This window comes from Theropithecus gelada, chromosome 2 (genome assembly GCF_003255815.1).
Source record: "Theropithecus gelada isolate Dixy chromosome 2, Tgel_1.0, whole genome shotgun sequence".
Lineage (NCBI taxonomy): Eukaryota > Metazoa > Chordata > Mammalia > Primates > Cercopithecidae > Theropithecus > Theropithecus gelada.
This window is the reverse complement of record NC_037669.1, coordinates 72,741,053-72,768,825: the sequence shown is the minus strand read 5'-3', so window position 1 is coordinate 72,768,825 and position 27,773 is coordinate 72,741,053. Positions and strand designations below refer to the sequence as shown.

Below are 27,773 nucleotides of genomic sequence, written 5' to 3'. Positions count from 1 at the left end.
ATACTAATCCATTTTCTGACTGTAGTTGACCACAGGTGACTAAAACTGAAATGTGAAACCATGGATAAGGGAGGACTACTGTATGTGATTCCTAATACAAGGCTATTTATTTATTTAAAACGATTTATCATTGTGATGTCGTTTGTGCTTTTTAATACAAGGTCCTTCAAAAATTATTTGTTTTGCTCAGGGCAACTAGTTATGAGGATTTAAAGCACATTAATGTTCAACATTAAAAGGTAATTGAAAAAAAAACCTCCAAATAGAATCTTCAAATCTTCTAGTCTCTCCCATTGTCTGATGTTTGAAAACAGATGTGTTAATGACTACTACATCATGGCTTACTTTCATTTTTTTTCTTCCCTAGCTAGGAAAGGAATTAGGAGAGCTCCCAATAAACATGCCTCTATTTTGCTGCCTCTGCAAACACAAGGAAGGAACAAGAACAACAACAAAAACAACAACAAAAACCTCACAATTATATATATCCCATAGCTGGCATATACAATTTAATTAATTCTGGATTTGTGAAATTTGGCATAAGGTGCCTAGGAATTGCTCCTGGCCTACTTAGAATATGAAAATATGAGATAAGACTGCTGGACCTAAACTTCTCCAGAAGAAGGGTAAAGGCTGCAAACTAAATTTTCTCCTAATATGATAAAACTGCCTCCAGGCTTTATCTCTTCTGCCCCTCTGCCTTTTGTCTTTTGGATGGTCATGGTTATAGATGTTGGGAAGGCACTGTTAAAGAGAAGGCACTTGGAATTAGATCCCTAGAGAATGGCCCTTGCCTTATGCAAGTCCAGGAGGTGCAATTCACACTGTAGTTCATATGACCTGCCAGTTGCTTATGGTGATCTTTCTGCTTCTAAACCTTGCTTCCCAAAGTATGAGATACACAGGGCAAGCAATACATTCAAGAACCCAGCTTGGTAAATGTCTTTGCCTCCAACATTCTTTCAAACGATCATAAGTGGCACAACCTTTGTGAATTTGGGTCCCCACAGGTACAAAACAAAGACCAGCAGCTTTTGACTCAGAAAACCCAGTTTCAATCCTGACTAGCCACATGCTAGTTTTGTGCTCTTGGTCATGTTGCCTAAATTCTCTGAGTTACAATGTTCTCACCAGTAAAACAACAATGATAGATTCATAGAGTTGCTAAAGAGGATTAATTAGGATAGCATAGGTAAAGTTCCTGGCACACAGAAAGCAATTAATCAGTGTGAGCCTCTCTGAAGTGAAAGTAATGCATCCTAATACCCAGGAGATTTAGACCAGAGAGCTATACTGTCTAATATGGCAGCCACTAGCAACATGTGATTATCAATTAGCATTAGACTTTAAAATTCAGTTCCCAGGATGCTCAATAGTCACATGTGATGGATAACTATATGTTGGACAGCACTGATATTTACCATTGCCATCATACAGAAAGTTCTATTGGACAACAGAAGAAATGATAGAATTAAACAAGAACCCAAAGTCCAGAAGCCAAAATCTTTGCCATTAACTATGAAACTTGAGAGGAGAAACTTTATCTCACTTTGTCACAATTTCCTCACCGGTAAAATGGATACTGCCTTTGCAGTAATGTGGTGGGGATCAGGTACACTGAAGTTACTTTTTTTTCCTTGCTTTCTCTTTATATTCCCAGGACCCCAAGACTAAACAATACATGACATAATCACTAGCAAGGATCACTTCGAGGATGAGTTAGTTGATGGGTGCAGCCCTTTGGTAGTTTAATATTCATAGCCATGATTTGGTATTATTCCAATGCACCTGTAAGCAGTTAAGAAGAGCATATGTTCAAAAGTGCAGGAGTTACTGCAGACAGTTCTTGTGGTGATGGAAAGACACAAACTAACAAACCTGAATTGGTTTTCATTGGCAAGTGGCTTTTTGTAGACTTTTTGTAGCTCTCACAGGGTTTAAAATGGAAAGATCAAAGATCATATTCCCTACTTTTCCATTTCTGTTTCACTTTAATGCCTAAATCTACCTGTTCCAGGTTTGAAAACAATATTCTGTTGCTGTCATTTTGGGGGCAATGTTGTATTTTATTTATTTATCTAGAGCTGGGGTTGGCAAACCTTTTATGTAAAGGGTCAAAGAGGAAACATTTTAGGGTCATAAGGTTTCTATCACAACTACTCAACTCTGCTGTGTAACATGAAAGTAGCCACAGACAACAGGCACACAAATGGGTGTGTCTGTGACAATAAAACTTAATTTACTAAAATAGGCCCTTGGGTCTTAGTTGCCAATTCCAGATCTATAAAGATATGAAAGGACATATCCTTTTCACTTCCCCACGTTGTTTTTTCCCCACTATGATATATATTTTCTCACTTATTTTATTTTTGAACATAGTTTATCCTACAAAAGATCACAATCAGACATTCAAATATTTACTTTAGTAGTGTGAAAAAATAATCTTCCTTCTCATTTTTATCAAGGTTTTGCACTTAAAAAACAATATAATTCTTCATGACATTTTTTTTCCTCAGAGAGAAAACTGAGAGGAAGAGATATGAAAATAAAATGTAGAAGAATTGTAATCTCATTCTTGGAGGAGGGGATAAAGCAAGTAAATCATTTATGTGATTATTTCATAAAAGGGTTAATAACAAGTACATAGCCTTTTATTTTCAAATAAGCTCAAAGCCAAAACAATAAAAAACATTGATTACAATTCAAGATGAGATTTTGGGTGGGGACACAGCCAAACCATATCAGGTAGTTAATACGTTAAATGTAAACTAGTCTGAGTTTTTTATGGCCTGTAATATATTTATTATACAGAAGACCACAAAAATTCTTGCAAATGAACCAGGGCCTGGTTCAGAAATAGGTTACTGACCTGAAATTGATCACTGGAGTCATAAAGACTCAATTTTGGGAGGCGTCTTAGAGTTACCGAGAGAAGCTTCTTTCCTTCCTCTCTCCTTCCTCCCAATATTACTCTTTCTTTCACTTATTTGCTCATTTATTTTCTCTTTCCCTCTCCTCCCTCTCTCTTTCTCTTCTGAGGATCCTACGTTTGAGAACCTCACATGTAATGGCCAGCAGCCATTATTCACCTGTAAAAATGGCCTGCCTGAGAATAAAACTAATAGAGACAAGCTACGCTAAGGATGCAAAAAGAACAAGCTCTGATGGCTTTGAGCTTATTTGAAAATAAAAGGCTATTTGCTTGTTATTAACCCTTTTATGAAATAATCACATAAATGATTTAATTGCTTTATCCCCTCCTCCAAATTGGATTGACTGGAAACATCAATGATTGCGATTCAACATAGTGATTCATAGTCCTCTTCAGAGATCAAAACATTTAAAAATGTCTAGTTGACGTAATATAGGTTTTTGTTTTTTACTACACCAACTAGTGATTAAGCTATCAAAAACCAAAACACACCTAAGAAGACGTTAATATTTTTCATTCATTGCATAGGCATTAAGAAAAGATGTAAGACTGATCTATCAAATAGTTTATTTCTCCATGGCAAACATGGCTCTAAACAATAATGACTTTTATACTTTGGTCCACACATGAAATTTATAAGAACAATGTAAGCTGGTAAAAAAACAAAAATGTTTGGTCTGCTACATATTTATATATTGAAAGGAAAATTAATGGTGGCAATTGAGCCTTGCTAAATGGAAGGAGTTTATACTGGTATCTCCCTTTGCGTTACACAGACTGACATCACAGTTTAAACTGTCAGACATCTGAGATACATTCCTGGGATTCTGGTTTGTGTATAACTTTTATGCATTCAACAATCTCCTAACACAGAAATGGGTATCTGATAAAGTTGAGTGAAGCTGGAATAATCCTGGAATGACCCAAATTATCAAATTTTAGAGACATACCTAAGACACTAAGGCTAGTGTCTTTGTAGAAAAAAAATTGTTTGAGGAATAAAATTGACTAAAATGAGAAATACACACAAATGTTTCAGCTTACAAAACATAATTTTATTTAAATTTGTATAGATAAAAATCTACCAAAATTTAAACAAAAACTTTATGCAAATCCTTTCCCACAACAAAATTGGACAATCATGGAAAAAAACCCACATTCAAATAAGGTTCCCATCTTTCTATCATAAACGGATAGATTCTGGGAGGATGAGGAGTAAGAGATAAATGAGGAGAGAAGATACTGATACCCAATACAATCTGATCTTCAGTGTTGTCTCATCTTGAAATGACTTAATAACAGAGATTTCCATAAGAATCAGGATTCATTTTTGACACAAAAATGGAAGCTTCCACTCCAAAATCACAAATAAGGCTTCTGGTTTTCTTTTTAGAGTGAGGTAAACAGTATATTCAATATTAAGGCAAATGGTAAAAACACATGGATGGTATATTAATGCAGACCTTCCATTATTAAATATATTTTGGAACACTCATGGATTTTTCAAACATATGTTGGAATTAGAAACCTGTAAAATCTGCTGCAGTGTGTAATAGCTATTTGCTTGAATGTCTTAGCAGTGCCTTTTTAGTAGCTAATGTCTTGAGTGTAATCTTGTGCCTTTTTAGTAATTAATATATTAAATATAATCGTGTCTGAGTTTTTAAATGGTCTGTTTTTCTTTTGCATTATGTAGGATTAGATGCCCACCAAAATTCTTGTAAATGAAGCAGGACCTGATTTCAAAGTCTGCCTATACACACAATATTTGGCCACATAGACCGCTCCCCAAAGTCTGCAAAACACTGCCTACTGAGCAGGCTTGCAGTGACAGAAAAGTATGAGAACTCAAGACATTATTTTTATAAAGACTAAAATCAGATTTAGGCTGTCTAGATCTCTTATTCCAGAAAACAGAGATTTAAGATTTTTCAGTGATTCTTGCCTTCTCCCCCACCTTTTCTTCCCCAATGAGATAACCATTTCTTTCACAATGATGAATCATCCCTTTTTATGGAAAAAAGGCTTTCTTTCTCCATCGGATCAGGACAAAGACATCACTTCTTGGCCACACTGGCCACAGCCTTCTTGGCTGCATCCTCCAGGTCAACGGCTGAAGTAATGGGAAGTCCGCTGTTGCTGAGTATCTTCTGGGCCTCTTGGACGTTGGTTCCTAGAAGGAGAACAGGGAACAATCACTGAATGAAACTAGAGGTGGTGCCTTATGAAGTTTGCATGAGGATACACAAGACTCACCTGTCTACAGCTTTTCACTAGGAAATGAATTAAATATAGGTTCTGATCAAGGTTGCTGACAGAAAAGATCATGTGATGAAATTTATCTCACGCTGTGGTCCAGCTAGAAATGAAGATGAAAGCAAGGGCTCGCAAGAGGGAAATGAACATGTTTTACTGATGGAAGCTGAGATGTCTGCTGATAATCGCAGCCATGTGGATCTAATGTGGTTTTGGCCCATACCAGAAGTCACCTGTCTTAAAGCCCTCTCGGACGTCATCATGGGTTTGGGCTATGACCTGATTTGAGAAAGGAAGTTCTGAGAATCTGCCTAGCTGTGCCCACAAATCCATTGCTGTGGAGACTCTGGCAGCATCCAGCATGTCCATTTCTGCCTTCCCCTCACTCTGTAAAATGAAATGGGCTGAGCCCTTCAAAATGGGCAATGCAGCCTCTGATGGCAATCTCTTGACTGTTCCTGGTGGACCTGGAGTATCTTCTGGCCAAGTCATCTCATTCAAAGGTGTGCCTGGGGACTATTTAACATGAGAACTGCTTTTCTGCCCTATTAGAGTGAACAACTCCTTTAGGAGAAATGTAGGAGAAATGCAATAGAATTTAAGTGTCTAATGAAATATCTCACGCTATATCATTTCCTGTCCTTTTATCTAGTTGGCAAGACAGAGCCTATTTATAAACAAAGACCTTGAAATATAGGCCTTGGAGAACTTGCCTTACCACAAAGAGTGTAAATAAAAAGAGGCACTGGGTCAGCACGTTTCGTATAAAGAGACAAATGCTGGGTTAAATAGGAACTGGTGGATTGAAAAGATGATGCAGCACTGATTCTCCTGGGACCCTGGGTCTACCCAAGCAGCAGTGAAGACGAACGCTTGGCACTGCTTCTTCAGCTTAAGGCTCACCTACTCCTGTATTTACAGAGGAAGCTGGTGAAAGGCCTCTCTGGAAAGTGACAGCATAAAATGTGGGAAGTGGCTACCTAAAATCCCCATCGTGGCTCTGCCATGTACTTGTTATGTAGTTTTGGGTAAATCATTTAACTTCTTTGAGCCTTAACTTTTGTCTCCATACAGAGCACTATCATCCTCATAATGTTCCCCAGAACTAATATCATTAAGTGTTTATCTATGCCAGGCACAGTGCTAAGTAATTTACACACAGCATATGAAATCTTTACAAAAAACTATGAGTAGTCCTATATTGTTCCTATTTTACAGATAAGGCAACTGAGGCACAGAGAAGTTAAATAACTTTTCCATAGTCACTTTTCCATAGTGGCAGAGATGGGACTTGAACTGTTCTCTGTAATTATAAACCCTGCATGTTGTAAAGATATGCTAGTCTGCTTCTCTGCTTGTAAAATGAGGACAGTAGAGCTGATGGTACAGATTGTGATGAGAAGCAAATGAAATAATGAGTGTAAAAGCATTTTTTGTAAATGGTGCAGTATCTGTGGCAGGCCTGGCTGGTTCTCCACCACAGACTCCTGCACCTCTTCTGCAGTGGAGTGCTATTGCTGGAAAGCAGCTGCCCAGCCAGAAACTACATTTCCCAGGCCCCCTTGCATCTCGAAGGGGACATGTGACTGAGTTCTGGCCAAAGGAATGTCACATGGCCATGACAATCTCCAAAGGGACTCTTCATACTCTGTTTTCCCCGTGTGCTTTCTGGAGTGTTCCTAGTTGGGGCAGCCCTGGAAGTCACCTTTTTGGTTTTGGTTGTGTTTTGTCTTGTTTTTTGTTTTTGAGACAGGCTCTTGCTCTGTCACGCAAGATGGAGTGCAGTGGTGCGATCTCAGCTCACTGCAGCCTCAACCTCCGGGGTCCAAGTGATCCTCCCACCTCAGCCTCCTAAGTAGCTGAAACTAAAGGCACGCACCACCACGCCCAGCTATTTTTTGTAGAGATGGGGTTTTTCCACTTTGCCCAGGCTGGTCCTGAACTCCTAAGCTCAAGAAATCCATCTGCCTTGGCCTCCCAAAGTGCTGGGATGAAAGGCATGAGCCTTGCGCCCAGCCAAGTCACTTTTTGAAGATGGCAATGACCCCTCCAGCCTGGATACTTTAATAACTCTGTGGAGCCAAGCATCCTACCCACTCACCCTCTTAGACCTTATGGGAATGAGAAAGACCCTTCTATAATGTTAAGACTCTGAAATTTCTGCATTCTTCTGTTGTTATAGAAGGAGCTAGCATTATTTTGACTAACATATGACTTTGTAAATGCTGTGGAAGGCAGCTTCTAAAATGGCTTTCAAAGATCAATCACTCCTGCCTCCTGGTAGTCACATCTTTGTAGAATCTATCCCCCTTGAGTATGATCTGGACGCAGAGCCTTGCTTCTAACAGATAAGAACATGGCAAAAGTGATGGAATGTCACTTCTGAGACTAGGTTACAAAAGCCTGTAGCTTCAGTCTTGCTCCCTTTGACTCTTTGTTCACTCTGATGAAACAAACTACCCTGCTCTGAGCTGCCCTCTGGAGAGACTCACCTGGCAAGGAACTGAGGGTAACCTCTGGCCAACGGCTGATGAGAAACTGAGGCTCTGGGTCTAATAGCCAAGGAGGAAGTACATCTGGCCAACAACCATACGAGTGATCTTGGAAGCAAATTCTTCCTTAGTCAAGCCTTGAGATGTCTGCAGCCCGGCTGACACTGTGATTGCAGCATTGTGAGAGACCCTGAGTGAGAGGATCCACCTAAGCCACACCCAGATTCCTGACCACAGAAACTGTGAGATAATAACTGTTCTTTTTGTTAAGCTGCTAAATTTTGGGGTAATTTGTTAAGCACTGATAGATAAGTAATGCAGATGTAAAAATTTATTATTTCATTAATACAACCTGTGTGCATTTTGATTCATTTGACTGTGGCAGGTGTTAGATACCAGGCTAAGGAATTTAGACATTAATCAATAAGCACGGCTTTCATGGAGTAATGACAGAGTGTGAAGCAAAAGCCCTGATGGACACAGGAGCAAATCAGTCTTTGGACCAGAAGGTAAATGACAGTTACATGTGTAAATTTTGTTTTAGACAGAGTCTTGCTCTGTCACCCAGGCTGGAGTGCAGTGGCGTGATCTCGGCTCACTGCAACCTTCAACTCCCTGGTTCAAGCAATTCTCCTGCCTCAGCCTCCTGAGTAGCTGAGATTAGAGGCAGTGGCCACCTCTCCCAGCCAATTTTTGTATTTCTAGTAGAGATAGGGTCTCACCATGTTGGCCAGGCTGATCTTAAACTCCTGACCTCAAGTGATCCACCCACCTCAGCCTCCCAAAGTCTGGGATTAGAGGCATGAGCCACCATGCCCCATGTGTAAATTTCTATCTCCTCCTGCAGAGACATGGACTAGGCTCTTCTCCCTCTTCCTTTCTTTTTTTGAGCACCTTCCAATCTCAACATAGCTCCAAGACCTCCAGATAGGTGCAGGAGTGGTGCTCCTGATGTCTTCCTCCATCTCAGATCCTGCTCTTTCTGGAGACTAGTTTTTATCACGGTTCCCGCCTATTCAGGGAACTTCTTATTCAGTTTCACCTGAGTTCCTTTGCATGTTTATGGATGAAATGAGCTCTTGATCTTCTTAACTTTTTGAGATAACTTTAATGAGTTCTGCTTCCTTGCAACCAAGTAATCTAAATAATTTAGTTCCTTAATTAATATCCTCTTTAGCACCCAACTTAGCACCAGTATTCCCAAGGGAAAAGAAATGATTTGGAAATTCATGAGCACCCAGATGTGCTGGGCCACTGCCCTTGCTGGGCTCTCCACCCAGAGCTCTGTTGGGCTGATACCTCTCTCTGCTGAGCTGACACCATTCATTCACAAGGCATCTGTTAAACGGCATTTCTTTAGGGATGTCTTTCTTATCACCAACTCCCCATGCCCCAACTAAAGCAGGGGCTGGTACAATGAACTTCTGGAGTACCTTGTATTTCTAAAATCTTACCATGGATGAAGACTTATTGGGATGGCTCACCGATGTTTCCCTCGTCCCCTCCAAACACCCACTTTCCTTTGTCAGGCTTGCTCACCAGATACCTCCCAATATCTGTTAGCTAGCAGTACATGCTGACTGATGGGGTAACTCCAGATGGGTTCCCACACACAGTGTGCTTGACAAGGAGTGGGTGGGTACTTTTTGACAGATCTCCCTGCTGTCCTAACAACCCTTTCCTAAATAGATACCCCAAACTGCTCAAGGTGCAATCAGGAGGGATTTTTTGGGGGTCCTCTCAGGATTCCCCAGGGGTTTTGGGAGTGGCTCCTTTCGCTAGGAAGGGCCCAGGAAGAGCTGGCTGTGCTCACTGCCCTAAGTGAGGACTCCAAGCTGTTACTACTCCTCCCAACCTGTAGCAGTTCCGGGTGCCCCAGACAAGTGAGGCCTTGCTCGAGGCTAACACTGGTGGACAGGGCCAGGGGAAGAAAGGGGAGGGAGCAGCTTCCCAGAAAACCAGAGCCCTTCTCTCCTCCCAGCTGCTCCTTCAGTGCCGCGTGAAAATGCCTAATTGCTTCATAATTCTAGGATCCACAAAAATGAATTTTAATTACACTTGCAGTTATGCTTTAATTACAGCCTTAATTATTAAGCATATACTAGGCATGCTCAGAACTAAGCAGTGTTTGAAGGGATTCTCATGTTCAAATACAAAGCTCATCTGTGATGAGAAATGGGTCATATGTAGAGCTATTGTGACCAGGCAGAAACTTGTTACAGAAGGGGAAGGGAGTAGAGAGAGACAGAGAGAGTAGAAAGAAAGAGAGAGAGAGAGAGAGAGAGAACGAGAGACAGAGAGAGACAAATGAAGAGAGAGACAAGAGACAGAAGCATGGGGAATAGCCCAAAAAGGAACAGACATATGAAAATAAAGAGACAGGTAGCGAGTAAGAGAAAGTAAAGGAAAAAAGTGAGTTTACCACATGCCTTCTACACCAGCCTGTACCCTGATGCTGGCACCAAGTCTTTGCAGCATTCAACCTGGTTTCTTCTTGAAGGCATGGCTCTACTGCCCACTGACCCTGCCCCGGTAGTTAATAACCAGCTGCTTCCTCCTTCCTGTTGAGGGAACAACTGGAAGGGGAGATGGGGACACTCAGAGAAGAGCGGTTAAAAGGAAACCAGCTGGGCATGGTGGCCTGTAGTCCCAGTTACTCAGGAGGCTGAGGTCAGAGGATCGTTTGAGCCCAGGAGGTCGAGGCTGCAGTGAGCTGTGACTGCACCACTGCACTCCAGCCTGGGCAACAGAGTGAGACCCTGTCTCTATTTTCAAAATAAATAAATAAATAAATATAAATGCAATACAATAAAATAAAAATAAAACAGCAGACAGTGGAACCAGGTCATTGAAAAAGAAAAGGAAGAAAAGAATTAGAGGAAGGCTTGGAAATGATCACAAGTTTGTGCGTTCTTTTTTTGTAAAATGATATTATTTGAGTATTTAAGGTTAGTTTCTTCTTAACTCACCAAGTGTCTGACATCTATTCCCCAACCCTCTCTCTGCCTTTACTTCTAAATAGAAATTATCATAGCTGCTTTAAACTCTGACATGGAATTAAGTGTTCTAAAGAGAGTGTTTATGCCTGTGCACAGAATTACAAAGGAAATTGATCTCCTTCCCACATTTAAATGGTGCTACTGACATGTTCTAATATTTATTAAATGCTGCATTGCTTTTTAATGAGCCTTCAGGACAACACTTTTAATAACCACCTGTACAGATAACTGATCAACTCATGCTGCTGGAACCTCAGGCACTTCTTAATATCTGCTTGTTGAGAGCCATTCAGTTAAATGGTTATCTACTCACTGCAGCCCTTAAAAATGGAAAATCAAAGGAGAATGAATTTAAAATGGAATCTTGCTCTACTACTAGGGGATATTATAAATAATAATTATTAAAATGTTAAAAACTTGTGACCTCCTCAGCATGTTACCAGTGACTTTCTGCCACTGGGTGGAGTAAGAGAGCTGTAAACAAAGATGCAAGGTTAATTTATCAAAATTTCTTCTTCGCTTTTATTACACACAAGAGAAAATAAAGGTAGTGGGCACATGGTACAGGATTTTGTTGGCAAGGTGCAAAGGCCTCCTGCCTTTTATCATAAGGCTGTGAAATCATTTTCCAGTCTGGAAATACGTAGAAACTGTAATTTAAAAATTATTATTTTAATAGGAATTCAGTTTTTTAAAAAAGAATACAGCAGTTAGCACTCACGGAGTACATATTAGGTGCAACAAATGTTTGTTGGATACATGAGTTAAGAGGTTCACAAGTATCTTGAAACTTAATCCTCAGAGCAATCCTACAGTCGACACCATTTTAATCCCCATTTTACAGGGGAGGCAACTAAAACACTGGGAGGCTTAGGAACTGGCCTGACATCCCCAGCAAGTCAGAGGCTGAGCCAGGACTTGAACCCAGGTTCATCTGAGTGCAAAGCCACATAACCACGCAGCTGGCCTTTAAGTGCTAGAAGGAATTCTAGGCATCCTTTAGGATAAGTCTCTCATTTTCACTAGAGGAAAATGAGGCCCCGAGATGTCAGACAATTTGCTTGGATCAAACAACCAGTTAACCCTGACAGGTCTGATTCTTGGTCTAGTGCTCCGAGTCAGGGCTGGCAAGTTCTAGCTTTTGGGCAAAAGCCAGTCAGCTGCCTCTTTTTGTATCACCTGCAAGTTAAGAATAGGGTTTACATTTTTAAATAGCTGGGAGGAAAAAAATCACAGGAACATTTTATGATACATGAAAATTACATGAAATTCAAATTCCAGCATCCATAAATAACTTTTTCGTGGAACACAGCCAAACAGATTTGCTTAGAGATCATCAGTGGCTGCTTGTGCTTTGCAATGGGAGGGGTCAGTCGCTGTGGTGCAGACAGTATGGCCTCAAAAGCCTGAAGTATTTCAGCCCCTCTGCTGGAAATAACTGAGTCTTTTCCCCCCACTGGGAGAGGGGAATTCAGTGGAAATAAGCCAAATTCTCTAAAGCAGCAAATTCCTCCTCAAATGTCCACTGCTCCTGTACCCTTGCTCTTCCTCCCTTAGTCTCCTTTCAAGTGGCAATCAGATAGAGGAGGTCCATTTTCTTGGTGACCTATAAATTTAGATAACTTCTCATGTCTCTTTTGCCTTGTTATTTTATGTCAGAAACAGAATAATTCATTGAGAATCAGAGGGAAAACTTCTGCTATGTCAGCAGCTCTTACTTGTTTGAGATGATATGTGCCAAATACCTAGCACCACGCTTGGCAGCCAACATCATTAGCCATCCATGTGGCCTCAGTCGAGATACCGACAAGGGTTTAGATGATAGTAAGGATAGCTAACATTTACTGAGCCAAGGACTATTGCAAATTATTTAAAAACTCATCGGCTCCTTACAACCTTAGAGAGTTGCCCTATTTTTATTCCCATTTTGCAGAGGAAGAAGCTGAGATTTTAAACCCGGTTCTGTTCCCAAGTAGCTGAACAACCTGGGGAAGTTATTGCAGCTTTGAGGCTTTATATTTCTCCTTGAATGAGTATCTTAACTAAATGCTTCGCACCCCTAACATTTTATGAAGATTAAAGATGACATAAGATATTCTGTGTGGCTGTGTTGTACCCACACCTAATTTCCTCGATGATTTCTTCTCACACAGTAAGAAGAAATCAACACTTGGGGTGGGAATGTGATAGTTATTCGGACCATCACAGAAGGAGCCCCCAGCTCCAGTAGCAGGAAGCCAATGGCTAGGTTCTTCTCTACACAGTTTCAAAGAATGGTGTGTATGTGCTATGATTATGCAAGCAAGGCTTAGGATCAAGTTTAACATATTCACTGAGAGCTTATGCTAGTTGCTTATGCTTTCAATTATGTTAACCCTTAAAAAAAGCAACATAGATACTTAACCAAAGTGAAAGGAGCCTTAATATTAAACTAGAATGGAATGAACCCTCTGGCAAGCAAGAACACCTTACACTTCTGTGCTTACCCGCCATCATCTGCTAAGGATAAGACAATTCTTTTAAAGAAGGGGTGTTTTATACACCCAGACATCTGCATGTGAATTTACCTTTCATGCTTCCCTTGAATCTTCCTCCTAGCTTTCAAGGCATGCATACTCTAATTTATGGATGATTTAAGAAATTTTCAAAGGTAGTTTTAACAGTGTGAGACTTTTGTCGAAAATGCTGACTGTGGTACACCATTACTGCCTGAGACAGAATCACCCTCATCACTGCGTCACTGAGTGTGATCCTGTCCTTATGTGGGGAAATGACTGAGTGGACCTCATTGCTAATATTTTCCTTGGGAGGAAGTCAGATTCTAAGAGCTTAATATTGCCTGCCAAATTCTCACTTGACTCTCATGAGACATTTCAGAGCTTAGGGGAGAGGGAGATTTCGACACAGACAACATGAAGATTTTCCAGAATTTTAGGTCTTGCTCCTGGCCTCTTCTCTACACCAGGGATCTGCAAGCTATAGCTCATGGGCCAAATCTGTTCCACTATCTGTTTTCAGTAAAAAAAGATTTACTGTGGCACAGCCACGTCCATTCCTCTACCTATCGTCTATTGCTGTTTCTACACTACAATGGCAGAGCTGAGTAATCACAATAGGGAATATACAGTCACAAAGCCTAAAATCCTGCTCTTTACAGAAAAAGTTTGCAGACCTTTGCTCTATACAATCCAAATTTCTGGCCTTGTGCTAAAGGGCCAGGTGAAGACAAGAATCATCTTCATCTGGTGTTTCCAAGCTTGCAGTCCCTACTTCCGACTCTTGATATAGTGGTGGGAAGCTATACTTCTAGGAGAGAAAAAGCCCACCTATGGTCTCTTTGAATCGACAATGGCAAATATTGGCTCGAATTTCCACTCCCTCCACCCCTTCCCACATGTGTGGTTGGAAAGATCATAGAACTCTTTTTCCACTGAGCTGGGATATAGCCTCAGAATCTTTCTTGGCACAGCACTGCTCAGGCAGCCACTGCCAATAAAGAGAAGGTGGCATGAGATGAAAGCTGTCTTCCCTCATCTAAAACATTTCTCATGAAGTCTTTCCCCGTAGGTAGTTCTGCCTCAGGACAGCCTCAAGGTGGCGCTCTCTGGAAGAGTCTTAGCGGGACACACTAAGCCTCTACAAGATGCTACAGACTGAATCACCTGTATGTCTCCTCCTGATATCTATGTGCTCGCTCGCTCTTTTTGATGGCTCATCAAATATGACTTTCAAGTGGAAATTGAGGCAGGAAGAAATGAACTGACTACTCACTTAGAAGATACCCGAGACCACACAGTGGTGTCCTGATATCATAAGGCAGCACTCAGGATATGCCGGTCCTGGTACCTGCCCAGTTTTAAAACCTCCCCTTATAAAAATGGCCACACCCACAGCTGCTGCTCAGGGAAGCAACTTCAGCCTCTTGTTCCTGAAGGGATGACCACTGCCTAGAGTGGGGCAGCCACCCGACCAAAGGCAGCCCACTCCTGGGGCAGATAAGACCGATGATGTGCATTGGGGGATGTTTCCTTCGATGCAGAGGGACAGTCATTAGTGTAAGCCCTCCTGTTCTCTTTGCCTATCACTGGCTCCATCTGGGACTGGTGATGGTGTAGGGAGCTGACTGAATACTCGAATGGAGAAAGTTGGCATGGATAGACCTGCCCCTTCCTCTGGCCTTCCTTTTAGGGATATGCCACTCAGAGTGAGTCCAGGTCATCCTCTGCTCCTTGGGTTCCATCCTGGGGTTGAAGGTACACTAACGTCCAGTGGTGCCTGTGACTGGGTTTACAAAGCTGCCTAATTCTGGGGCTCAGAGTAAGGAGCTCACTGTTGGTCACACAAGAAGGTGCATCCTCCAACTACTTTTTCCTTTGGTGATGAAGGTACTATTTTTGTTTCCTCAGTCTATTTTATTTCTCACTGGGATCAGAACCCAGGTGGAAAAGGGTCTGTTGGGCCCCTTCAAAGACCCTAACCCCATGGCTTGGTTGGATGAGCTGTGGACAATGGGAGTGGTGACTATTAGATAAGCTAATTAGATTGGCTACCTATGGGATCTGGACTGTTAGGGAACACCGTGGGATCAAGATGGCCTTCCTGAGAGGCCAGAAGGTCTCAGAGGCACCAAGAAAAAACACAAAGGAGTGAGAAAGTCAGTTCTGTGGACCATACTCTGAGAACCACTACAGTAAAAGCAGTAGCAGACACTTTAATATGATAACTATCCAAAAGTCTTGTACACTTCATCAACAAACTCAGATTACTATACTCAAGCAGCCCCACTGAGTCATCATTTACTGTATTAATCTGTTCTCACGCTGCTAATAAAGACATACCCAACAATGGGTAATTTATAAAGGAAAGGGGTTTAATTGACTCACAGTTACACATGGCTGGGAGGCCTCACAATAATGGTGGAAAAGTAAGGGACGTCTTACATGGTGGCAGGCAAGAGAGAGCATGTGTAGGGGAATTCCCCTTTGTAAAACTATCAGATCTTGTGAGGCTTATCCACTATCATGAGAACAGCACGGGAAAAACCCACCCCCATGATTCAATTATCTCCCACAGGGTCCCGCCCACAACACGTGGGGATTATTACAATTCAAAATGAGATTTGGGTGGGGACACAGAGTCAAGCCATATCATTTACAGTATCAATCTTGGAACAGCTCAGTTTTCCCAAGCTCTGTGTTAGAGCCATAATTCCCTGGAGACCTTCTCAAGAAAAAGTCCAAGGATATTTTGACCCTGCTGGTGTACCCCCATCCTTTGACATTAAGACTCCCAAACAGCTGTAGCCTGTGTTGTTCTCCGTGCTTGCCTCTCTTTTTGTATCTCTTCTTCCACTCTCTGCCACTCTCCTTTCTCTCTCCTTCCCCGAGACTGTCTGCCTCACATGCTTAGATCTGCACAATACGGACTTGATAGAAATAATAATCACAAAGGAAAAATGAAAATAGCACACACTCCAGTCAGCAAAGCCTAATATGAACATTAAAACATACCAATGAATTACATCTTCTTAGAAGTGTAAATGCAGCATAATTGATCCCAATAAAAGTCATAAAAGGAAAATAACTGACAAAGCTACAATGAAAAAAAATTGATCAAGGAGTTGATGAGTGCATCAGTATTGGTGTATTTCTGATTAAAATGTTGATGTCAGACTGTTTTCAGGGTCAAAGTGATCAGAGACCCTCAGATTTTAAGAGTCTACTCTTCTCCTGTTCTTAAAGGGGGACAGGTCTCTATTAGCAAATTATATTATTGTTTGTCACTGGAAATAACTAGAAATGAATGCACACTATGATTGACCCATTCTTTCTGGTGATCCTTTCTGTGCCTGAGTTGTCACAACGGCCCACAATGTGTTAGTTATTCATACATTTCTAGAAAGGCTAGTTACCCTGCCTTAAACTTTTCCCAAAAGATTTAAAGGAGTGCATCTTTTATTTTCATACTCTGCTTAGTATTCCAGAAGAATTAAATAATTTTTATAATACCCAGATGATATTCATGCTGAAATATGCAAAATACCACATTCAAAGATTATTTTTCTTAATAGTCTCTGCTGATTGCACCAGAGGTCTGCCTGAGATACTAAGAAGCAGCTTTGACATTTCTAAATTTGTTAGATGTTCAGATTTGCATCTTTTAAGTAAATGTACTTCCAAGGTTTATGCCTGTGGTTTTTTAATTAGTTAATTAGTATATTAGTAAATACCATGTGCAGGTCAATGAGCTTTAGGCATTAAAGAGGATCAAGAGAGATGTAAAAAAATATGTCAGTTACTAGATGGCTGGGAAAATAAAATGGAAAAAATTAACAATATAAGATGATATCTATAAAACGGTAACAAGTGTTACCTGCTAATAGGAACTGCTTCCATCTTAGTAGAAGTAGCCATCAGGGGATCCCAGACAGCCACCAAACTCGTTTGCTGAATCTTCAGAAATATTGATAACTTCACAATGTCCACTGGATCATGAAGGAATTGAATGTGATAGCTCGGGATGAGATCAAAGAGGGCACTGTCTCCCAAATTTATGTAAAGAAAAATACACATAGTGACCTTTCTCAGCCACTACCCTCTTTCCACTATTATAGCTCCTCTCTTATCATAAGAACCTGGGATCTTTATCAAGAGAGAAAAAGGAAGAGAGCTTTGGACATTTCTGGAGTCCTAGCTGGTGTCCTTTTCTTCTTCTTGTGGAAATTGGCATCGTGTGATAAACGTCCTCGGATAGGTACAGGCTCTCACACTCAACGTGAAACTACCAGGGATACTCACTAATATTCATATGTGTGATTTCTGCGAATGCAGGAGCCCCATAGCAAGACAAGACCTATCCCAACATTGTATTGGCCATGCATAATAAACAAAGGGAAGATGAAGCATTCTGTTATAACTGTACTCTTGGCACTGATCATACGTGAAACAATGCAGAAATTTGGAGAAGGTATTATCCATAAAGGGAACTAAATGCAAATCAAGGCAATGCTTTTTAGACTAAGGAAATACAGACTCCTGATAATGTTTCCATTAAAGTCAGTGTCTAGAGTAGCTTTGCTCACTTTCATTGGCACAACCCACTTTTATGCTTATTCAACATGGACTATTATAGTTATAGTAGATTTAGAGATGTGAGTTAGCAAAGTAGTATAAAAGGAGAATTTTCAAGTTGAGTCTGGAGGATAGGTAAGATTTGAATCAATGCAAAGGAAGAAGGAAGGAGTGAGTAGAGGGTCAAAAGTCAGTCATCAAGTAAGTCATCATCCATACCTGAGAGTTGGTACTGGGGTCATAACAGTGGTAAAAACTGAAGCCCAGCACCTGGGTAGATCAGAAGGCTGTCCTGGAGAGAGTAATGGTTTTATAGCAATATGTTATGGCTAAAAGAAGAGAGTGGGAAAACTGAGTAGGTACCGAGTTAACGAAATTAGGTAGAACCAAAAACCCAAGCAGAATTGCCACAGATATAAAGTGATATGGATGCAAGAGCAGAGAGGAAAGGAGATGAGAGAACAAGGGGAATCTAAGGAATTTAAATTTGTGAACCAGGAGAATGATGGCATAGTTGATGGACTTGGGAACGTCAGAAAGGGAACTCAATAAGAGCGTGGGAGAGGATCAGAGACGAAGCTGCAACACTGGATAGAATGCATGTAGGGAAAGACGTGTGAATACAGGGGACCATCCAAGGAGAGATGTGACAGACAAAAGGAGAAGTTACGCTCCTTTTAAAGGCCCTTCATAAACCACATGCAGAACTGGCTGCACAGGAAACTGCTTTTCTGCAGGGACAGCTCAGTGAAAATGAAAAACAACCAAAACAAAAATATCTTGTCACAAATAGTGGTTCTCAGTACTTCCAGTGGAGAAAAAGTTGCCAATGACAAGGACCTTTGGGAAATGTCTTTTATCTTCCATCTAAATTTTTCACTTGCTTCCCTCTACGTCAAAACATAAATTCTTATTCTCCCACAATTTTCTCTACGTTTAGTTGTAGTTTATCCAACCTTAGAGTATGATTTGGTTCCTTCTGTTGTTTCTAAATAGAGCAAGTCTTCATTGTCTGCAAGGACAAAGAAAGATAAAGTGGTACAAACAGATGGGAACATTTCGGACACTTTTAGTGGTAGTTTCTATTTGACCTGACATTACACTATACTCTGTTTTGATGGATGAATTTCTCAAGGTTCTTTATTCGTATCAATATTAAAATTGGCTCAGACTCCCAGAACACACACCATTGTCTAGCTAGGGAGAGTGAGGTAAAAAGGGGTCTTCATCATCCCAGTAGCTATTACAAAGCCAAGTGACACTAAAAATGAGATGTGATGGAAAAATGTTACCAGAGACTGAATTACAATGGTAAATAATTTCTATTGCTAATATTTATTAAGTACTTTCTAAGTTTCAGGCATGCTGCCACATGTTTACAACAGTCTGAAGAACTGTGAGATTTTCAGTGACCCAGATAGCAGACATTTCAAAACACAATGGCACATTTTGTTACTAGTATCTATTTCCTGTGAATACAGTAAGTGGCCTTCTTGTTTGTTCTGTGACCATTCAGAAGATCCAGGATCCTTGCCATAAGTCTCTCTAACATGTAGCCCACAGTTTAAAGATTCTGTTGCCCTCCCACAATGTATTAAAAATATCCTGATGAGAAAAGTCTTAATCAATCAAATCAGGCTTGATGTAGTAGGATTTTGTGGACAAAACTTTGTTCTCAGCTGTATAATAATTACAAGCTGTTTTACCAGTGGATAAGGAAAGGATTATTCTCCTCTTTGAAAATGGTAACTTTATAATTACATGTATTTACTTGCCTTATCAGAATAGAACTCACCAACTGAGACAGAGGATTATTTTTATTCAAAAGACTCTTGGGTGAAATGAACAGCTACATATTTGGGGGAAATTCAGCCTTTGTAACCAATTGTTTCTGGTATGAATAAAGAACAAATTACCTGAAATGAGGTTTTTTTTTTTTTTTCCTTTTTGAAATGTATACAAAACTTGGCATAAAAATTACCTAGACAGTTAACTTGGCCCGACCCATGAAACTGTTGAGAAATGTGCATTTATTGACAGCTCTATACAGTCAGTGTACAAAGCGTTTTGGCCAACCAAACACAGTATACAAAATGTTTTCAGTGGTTTTATAGTTCTTTATCAGAATCCACCAACATCATATAATAATTTTTTTAAGAATTCATTTTTCTTTATTACTGTCCCATTTAAATCTGGAGGAAACTTCTATGTCTCAGATATTTCTGAAGAGAAATTTGCTTGTTTCTCAGGTGTGCATTATGATTCCAAGTTGAGCTCTTAATATACTAATAATAAACCTCCAGATAGTTTGTAGACTGGATCCCGTTTCTCTTAGCCAAATCTTCTCAATTTTATTTTCCACTCAATACCAAAAGGTTTGTTTCAGCAACATAAACATTTTGTCTTTCTTTTGCCAAATATCTTTAAAAACAATTATCCCACCCCCTTCATTCTTACCAATCTCTCTAACATTCCCTAACCTCTCTCTAAAGTTGTTGTGACTATAAACACATTCTGTGTCTTTCGCTTTCTTGACTAGGCACTGTACCTCCTCTGGGTGGACACTTTCTTATCCTGGATTCTGAAATACAGACAAATTGGAGCCACAAATAGAAGAGTACAAATCGTGTCCTTTTCAGCATGGACTCGGTATGCTAAGAAGGTCACAATTTGCACTCCTATTTGCTACAGGATGGTATGTGATCCTTTGGTCTGCTGGAGGAGAGAAAGAAACCTATGGATATTAAAGAGTTTAGAGGCAGTCACAGAGTTTTCAGCTGTGTCCCATAGGCTTGGTGGCTATTCATTCTTCAAGTCTTCAGTTACGCTAGGTTCTAAGACAAAGAAATGAGAGCAGTGATAATGCCTTTACCTCCTATCAAAAAGGCAGCCTCGGTAGATTGACTCTGGGCTGAGTAGCTTTGAAAACATTTTCATTCGGAGTATTAGAGACCAAGGTTTGCCGCTAACACCCAGAATACGTGGAGAACAGGGGCGCCTGGCTGAGTGGTGGAATTAATTGTTCTAGGCAGGGTGAATGCAGATCCAAGCCAGGGTCCCGTTCTGTGTCTGATGATGTCCCCTGGCCTCTTTGCACTTTTCTGGATTTAGGCATTCTCTCCAGTGCTTGTTTCCAACGTGTGCTCTGTACGGAGTTAATATTCCATCTTCTGTTCTTTATTCAAGCCCTGTCCCCTTGCAAGGTAAGACGGACCTGTTTCCCACCTCCACCCCCAGCCTCTCCGAGGTCATTCTCATGCTGCTGTCATTGGAGACATGGCTCTTGGAGGAGGGTCTGATGTTTTTGTCAGTGCATGCCCCTGCTCTTCTGTATGTTTGATTCTCATTGTCCTTTCTCTTCCTACTCTCCAGGTCTGTATTTTCTGCATGCCCTGTTCATCACTTTGCTCTCTGCCTCACCAGTGCCCACTTACCTCTGCATCTCCTTCCTCCTTCACTATCCCCTGTGGACGTGTCCTTACTGGGACCAGTTTCACTTCACAGTGACATATTTCACCTCTCCTGCCTTATCACTCACATCCTCTCCCCATTTTCCCTGCAGATCCCCCTTCCTCCTGGTGTTCAGTTCATCATCATCAGCTTAGACCAAATAAGACATTGAGGGAAGCCCACGCTGCCATCAAGCCTCAAATCTCCTCCATTGTCTAAGAACCACTTCTTAATGCTTAAACTTTACCACACGTAAACATTAGACAAAGGCTCACAGGACCTGATCAAAGTATTAGTTAGGTTAGCTTTCTTAGATCTAATATATTAATTTCCAGGTAAATAATCTACTATATTTGGCCCTTTGGGTTTTCATTTTACCCCTAGGATAATGTGAGTAATTGAAATTTATCCCATGTTAGTCATCAATTGCCTCACCTTAGAGAAAACGTCCTAACACACTTTAGACGGGGTTGCAGGGAGCTCCTTAAGGTAAAAACCGCTTTCATAGTAATAGTGGTAGTAATAATAACAATAAGAGAATATTATGTTGACATTTGTACTGATAGGTCGAAAGTAATGGCAGGCAAAACTGCTGGCATGTTATCATGGAATCAAGGCAGTGGCACCATACTGTGCTAGTAATCATTGTACTTTTTTTTGAGATGGGGTCTTGCTAAGTTGCCCAGGCTGGAGTATAGTGGCATGATCATAGCTCACTGCAGCCTTGAACTCCTGGGCTCAAGCAATCCTCCTGCCTCAGTCTCCTGATTGGCTGGGACTAGAGGCATGCACCACTACCCCGACTGATCATAGTACTTTTTACTACCACACACTCACAGTACAGAAAAAAAAAATTATTTCACTAAACCTCAACCCTTGAGTACACATCTTTTTGATTCTCTTTGTGACCAAATGATAAACACACATAAAGCACTTCTGCAGCATCCTGAACTGTTGTGAGGAAAAGTGTTTGTGCAATCGTCTGGGTATCAAGCTAAACTGCTCGCTTTTCCATGAAATGCTGTAATTCCATGAAATTTCTTGGAATAAAGACTGACACACTACAGTTGCTCTGACTTGGTTAGTTGGCAGACATTTTCTTAAACATGAGTGAAGTGAGTCTGTCCCATCAAGGAAAACAACTTAACTGTCTTGTGGTTGATACAATTTGCACTATAAAGTGAAATTCAAATTCTAGACAATGTGCACCTGCCCTGTGAACTTAACAGCTTCCTAATAAAAAGCTTTTCTGATATGATGGTGGTAATATTAATGCATGTGATTTTTTTTTTTTTGATATTGTACATTGAAATGAGACAACCTTTGGAAGATCTGCATAATCACAAATTTCTGGATAATCAATGAATGATTTTGAACCATGCATGGATAAAACTCACTTAATGTATAAGACAGATCAACGGGTTTTAATGGAATATGAAAAATTCATCGAGATAGTTTCAGATTTCACATGGACACTAATTTTCAATAAACTATTAGCTATAGACTTTTAGTGTAATACCAAAGAATATTCAAAACTATATGAAAAGAGCATTAAAAACTCCCCCTGGCTGGGTGTGGTGGCTTAAGCCTATAATCCCAACATTTTGGGAGGCTGAGGCAGGAGGATCACTTGAAGCCAGGAGTTCAAGACCAGCCTGGGCAACAAACAAACAAACACATAGACAGACAAAACTACTCTGTCTGTATTTTTTTTTTTTTTGAAAAATACGTATGTCTCTGAGGCCAGATTTTCTTCATATACTTCAACCAAAACATGTTATAACATTTTATGTAGATACAGATAATCTAGATGTGAAAAGGATTTACAAACCTGTAAAACAATATCATTATTCTTACTAAAACTTTTTAAAAACAGTTATTTTCACAAAATATGTAATACATACTGATATATAAAAATACTATAAAAATATACAATTTATTTTTTAAGAATTTTTTAAATTCCAAGAAATTTCAGTTATTAAATTTATTTATCAATTAAATCAAGTAAATATTGACAAATATAAGCCAAAAAATGAAAGTTTTTTTGGATCCTTAATTATGATGAATAATTCTCAGAGAAACATTTCTCAGAGTGTTTTTCCCCAAACACTAATCTCATAAAATGATTCATAAATAAAAGGGCTTTCACTCTGAAGTAAGTTTGGGATATCTGGAGAATCATAACACTTGCCATACTTGGAGAGCTACAACCCACATTAGTTTGTTAGAGGCCCAGGGAAATCCTGCTGTATCGCGTTTGTTTCATATTATACAATCCAGTGTTTCCTTCTGTTAGGAAGTCTGTGAATCCAGAACATGCTGGTCACCTGATCTTGGAGAGAGGGTACTGGCACAGCGGAAATCTACCATGACTCACCTTCAAGCCGGACCACCAGGGGCACCTTGAGTTCTAGCTCCCGGCAGGCTTTGGTGATCCCATTGGCAATGATGGCACAGTTGACGATACCACCAAAAATATTGACAAGGATGGCTTCAACCTGAAATCAAAAATAAAAAGTTACCCATCAAAATGCTGATCGCCAACAGTCTCAAAAACAACTGGCTAAATAATAGAGACCAGTAAGATAAGACTCCTTGTTTTTTGTTTTTGTTTTAAACAGAGCACAAAATACAAAAAAGACCGATAACATGTTAAGCAAGCTCATATTAGTAATGAATTAATAAATATCACAACATAACATTACCAAATTTTCCCATCAATCACTCTTTTGAACTCAAAATGAATTTAATCATCATTCATTTGTCTATTATATAATGTCTTCTTTTTTTTGAAAATATTGTCTATTCTTTTTATAAGTAGTATCATTTAAAATTTCTTGCACTTAGGCTTTTTTCCTCCCGATTTACAATTACATTTTTATATGTCATGGTGCCTCACACAATATTTCAAAATTAGAAACCATTTATTGTTTTGTATTAAAAGGTAAAAAAGATTCAAATGTTTTCATGCTTCCTTAATACCTCTTTGATATGCTAGAAGTTATGTTCTCAAAAATCAGGGATAGTTTAATTATCTTAGACAGTAACCTTTTTGATTAAGAAAAAGACTCTTGAAATAAGGAGATGCAAGCTTATAGCATAAGTAACAATGTAAGGAAAGTCAAGCTACTGACTGGAGCTTCTCAGAAATGTAAATGTAAACCCGTCATGTTAACTTGCTTGTACATATTCCATATTCAAAGGCATGTGGGCCAAAAAAAAAAAAAAAAAAAAAAATCAACAAACAAACAAACTCTACTTGTCCTGACTTGATAAATAGGCATCAGAAAATCCTGTATAATTAACATGAAGAACGAGATAATGAAGAGAATTCATTACCTAGATTAATTGATAACACCCACAGAAAAATGGCTATTCATCAAGCTGGAGGCATCAAAATTCCAACAATAGAGTCAAAATTAAATTATGCCACACTAATTGTAAAGCATATATATATGTGCTGCATAAAAATCCCATTATTTCAGTGTGTTAAATTACCTACACTAAACATATGAGAAGAGAATATCTTACATTTGTATAGCATTTAACTGTTTAGAAAGTGGATTACACAAATCCTTATTTTTTATAGTGAGCCTTTCCAGAACCCTATTCATAAGGTACGGTGAAGGTTGACTCTCTAGCTGAGAAAGCCATCGGGTACATTCAGGGAATATTGTCCCAAGGTCACATAGCTGTCATGTGGCTGTGGCCAGGCCCAAAGTCAGCCCCCTAGATTGCCTACTGATTTGTTCATTGATGTCAGTTGCTAGGGCTGGGACCTTGGGCAACTTACAGAACCTCTCTTGAACATTTCCTCATCTGTATCACAGGAATAAAAAGAGGACCTAGCCCACAGGATGCTGAAAGGCCTAAATGAGATAATACATGTGAAATGTTTACCACATGGCTTTAAATGTACTTAATGGATATTTACACATGCATTTATTCAGCGAGCAGTGATGAAAGTGGGCAGGTTACCTAGAGAGCAAGTAAGAAAACCTTTTTCAGTAGACTGCAGCTCATGCTGAATTTAAATATAATGGAAATACAAACTTATTGAAGTTCAACAAAAAGGTAATGTCTTAAGAATCAAAGAAATGAACAATATTTTTCAAACCAATTAGAGATTGGGGCTACTCCCAAAAAAGAAATCTCCCATTACCATTCACAGCAGGCCGACTGGTAAGCAGAAGCTTGCTTTCTAATGACAGCTATTAAATGCTGTTAGTATTGAGACTCGGTACAGCAGCAGTTTCCAAATAACTGTGGGATGGAGAGGAACTTGCCAGAACAATAGAAGAAAAACATTCAGGAGCAAGAATGACTCCACGGGGTCTGTGATAGAAACTCAGGACCTGCTGAGGCTCAGTAAGGTTTGTGCAGAGGAACTTGGCATTCTAGTAAAACACACATTGGCACCTGCATGCCTCTGCCATGTTCCGGCCTGCACGTTCCTTAAGGACAAGTTCGGATGTCAACTTCTCAGGGAATTCTCATCAAATTAGAATCACTGACTCTGTTTAACCCATCTAAAGCTTTATGATCATTTTATAGATTATAGTTCACATGATAATCTTATGTGAATTCACCTAAACAGGCAGGAGTGAGGGATAGGAGCGAAAAGGACAGAAGGGGCTTGAGACCCTGTGATTCAACTCTACTTAGTGGGTGAGTCCCTGGAGTAAATGTCAAACAGGAGCTGTGAATCAGTGTTGCCTCAATTGGCATCAGTTCCCATAAGTCTCTCATGTATCAGTATCTCGTGTTTAATTAAGAGTCCGACGTTAAAAATAGACACTCTTCATACAACCACTTGTGCCTAAAATTCAACTACTTTAGTTGGTGCTGAACCCCAGGAAAAGCCTTCTTTTCTAACTGCAGAGGAATAAATGGCTTTGTTAGACTTACTGAGAAATGAATAGCTGTTGTTCTCCAATGTACTTGATTCTCCTCTTACGTTCCTCTCCCCAACCCCAAGATGCAACTCCCGTGTTTGGATCATCTTTGTGCTTCTCTAAGACAAAGATTATGTATTTTTTCCATTTTTTAATGATCAGTAGCCAGCACAGTCCATGACATGGCATAATCATGTACGAATAATGGTTTAACAATGAATGAATTAATTTCAACAGACACCTGATGAACATCTCCTTTGTACCAGGTACAGAATTAAGTTCTTGGGATATGGAGAAGGATAAAATATCATCACTGTCCTCAGGGAAGAATTCAAAGACTAGTTTGAGAGCCAGACCAATAAACTGGCAATGACAATACAGGGTCTACAGATGGTCTCACACAGCCAAGACCAGTGCAGAGGCAGTGATGCAGGCTGCTGATATGACAGAGGATTTTTGGAAGAGGTGACGGTCTAGTAGACAAGAAGAAAAAAAAGAGCAGGATCTGAGATAAAGGGAGCAGCCAGGATAAAGGCAGATATGTCACCCAACTTAGTTTATTGAGGAACTAATGGTTGAATGGTGAAGTAACTTAAGATAAGACAGGTGAGGCCGAGATTGTCAGGTGCCAGAGGCCAGGGATGGGAACTTGGATCCTCTTGTTTCTTCCTTTTTATTTATTTGTTTTTTGAGACACATTTTCACTGTGTTGCCCAGGCTGGAGTGCAGTGGTGCAGTCTTGAGTCACTGCAACCTCCGCCTTCCGGGTTCTCATACCTCAGCCTCCCGAGTAGCTGGGACTACAGGCCCCTGCCACCACACCTGGCTAGTTTTTGTATTATTAGTAGAGACGTGGTTTTGACATGTTGGCCAGCTGTCTTGAACTCCTGACCTCTACTGATCCTCCTGCCTTGGCCTCCCAAAGTGTTGGGATTATAGGTGTGAGCCGCCAGGCCTAGCCTCTTCCTTCTTTAGAACTGGGTGGAGGCAAGTCTTGAAAGTAGCCTCCTTGAAAGGCAGAAGAGAAGTTATAGGAGGGGAACAGAAGGACAGAGGAGATTGAGTGCATGAGAGACAATGAGAAATACAGAACCACCATGAGAGAGCATGGGGGTGAGAGAGAGAGAGAGTGAGAAAGAGAATGAGTGAACAAGAAGCAGTAAGAGAAGCCATGAGAGAATGCAAAAGAATGAGAGAGAGAGAAAATGCAAAAGGGAGAGTGAGAAGTCATGAGGAAGATAGAGGAGCAGAAAGAGTATGACCAATACTAACAAAGTAATTGAGATTTCTACAAGAAGAGCAACAAGACCTAGAAATACGCAGGCTGCTTAGCTCAGGGAAATGGGATTGTTTAGGACACACGATATACCACAGCACCCTAAGAGGGAAGTCACCACCCTGGGTGGTGAGAAGATGCCACTCAACCAGAGATTATGCTATTCTCGCCTTCTCTCCTACTGTAAAGTAATTTGCTGCAGTCATGCACTTTAATGGAAATCTGATTTAAGGTTTAACTCTGGGCCAATTTCTATAATTAACTACTGTAATCTGCAATCTCAAACTGGGAATGAAATTAAGATAGTTTAAAAATGAAAGCCTCGTGACATCATTATTATTATTTAGCATTTATAAAGCATGTCAAATTGTCAATGTGTGCCTCACATGTTCATTCATTTTAC

General features: G+C 40.1%; 1 protein-coding gene across 1 annotated transcript in view; it reads right to left on the bottom strand.

Annotated features, from left to right (window-relative positions):
* Nucleotides 1-3,968: 3,968 nt before the first annotated feature.
* Nucleotides 3,969-27,773, bottom strand: part of SUCLG2 (succinate-CoA ligase GDP-forming beta subunit) — a 283,115-nt gene continuing 259,310 nt past the window's right edge. Inside the window, exons 10-11 of the mRNA XM_025377166.1 lie at nucleotides 23,577-23,697; nucleotides 3,969-5,105 (exon numbers count right to left, since the gene is read on the bottom strand). Coding sequence (XP_025232951.1) covers nucleotides 4,990-5,105; nucleotides 23,577-23,697 — 237 coding nt within the window. The 3' untranslated portion in view covers nucleotides 3,969-4,989. The remainder of the gene's footprint in view (nucleotides 5,106-23,576; nucleotides 23,698-27,773) is intronic.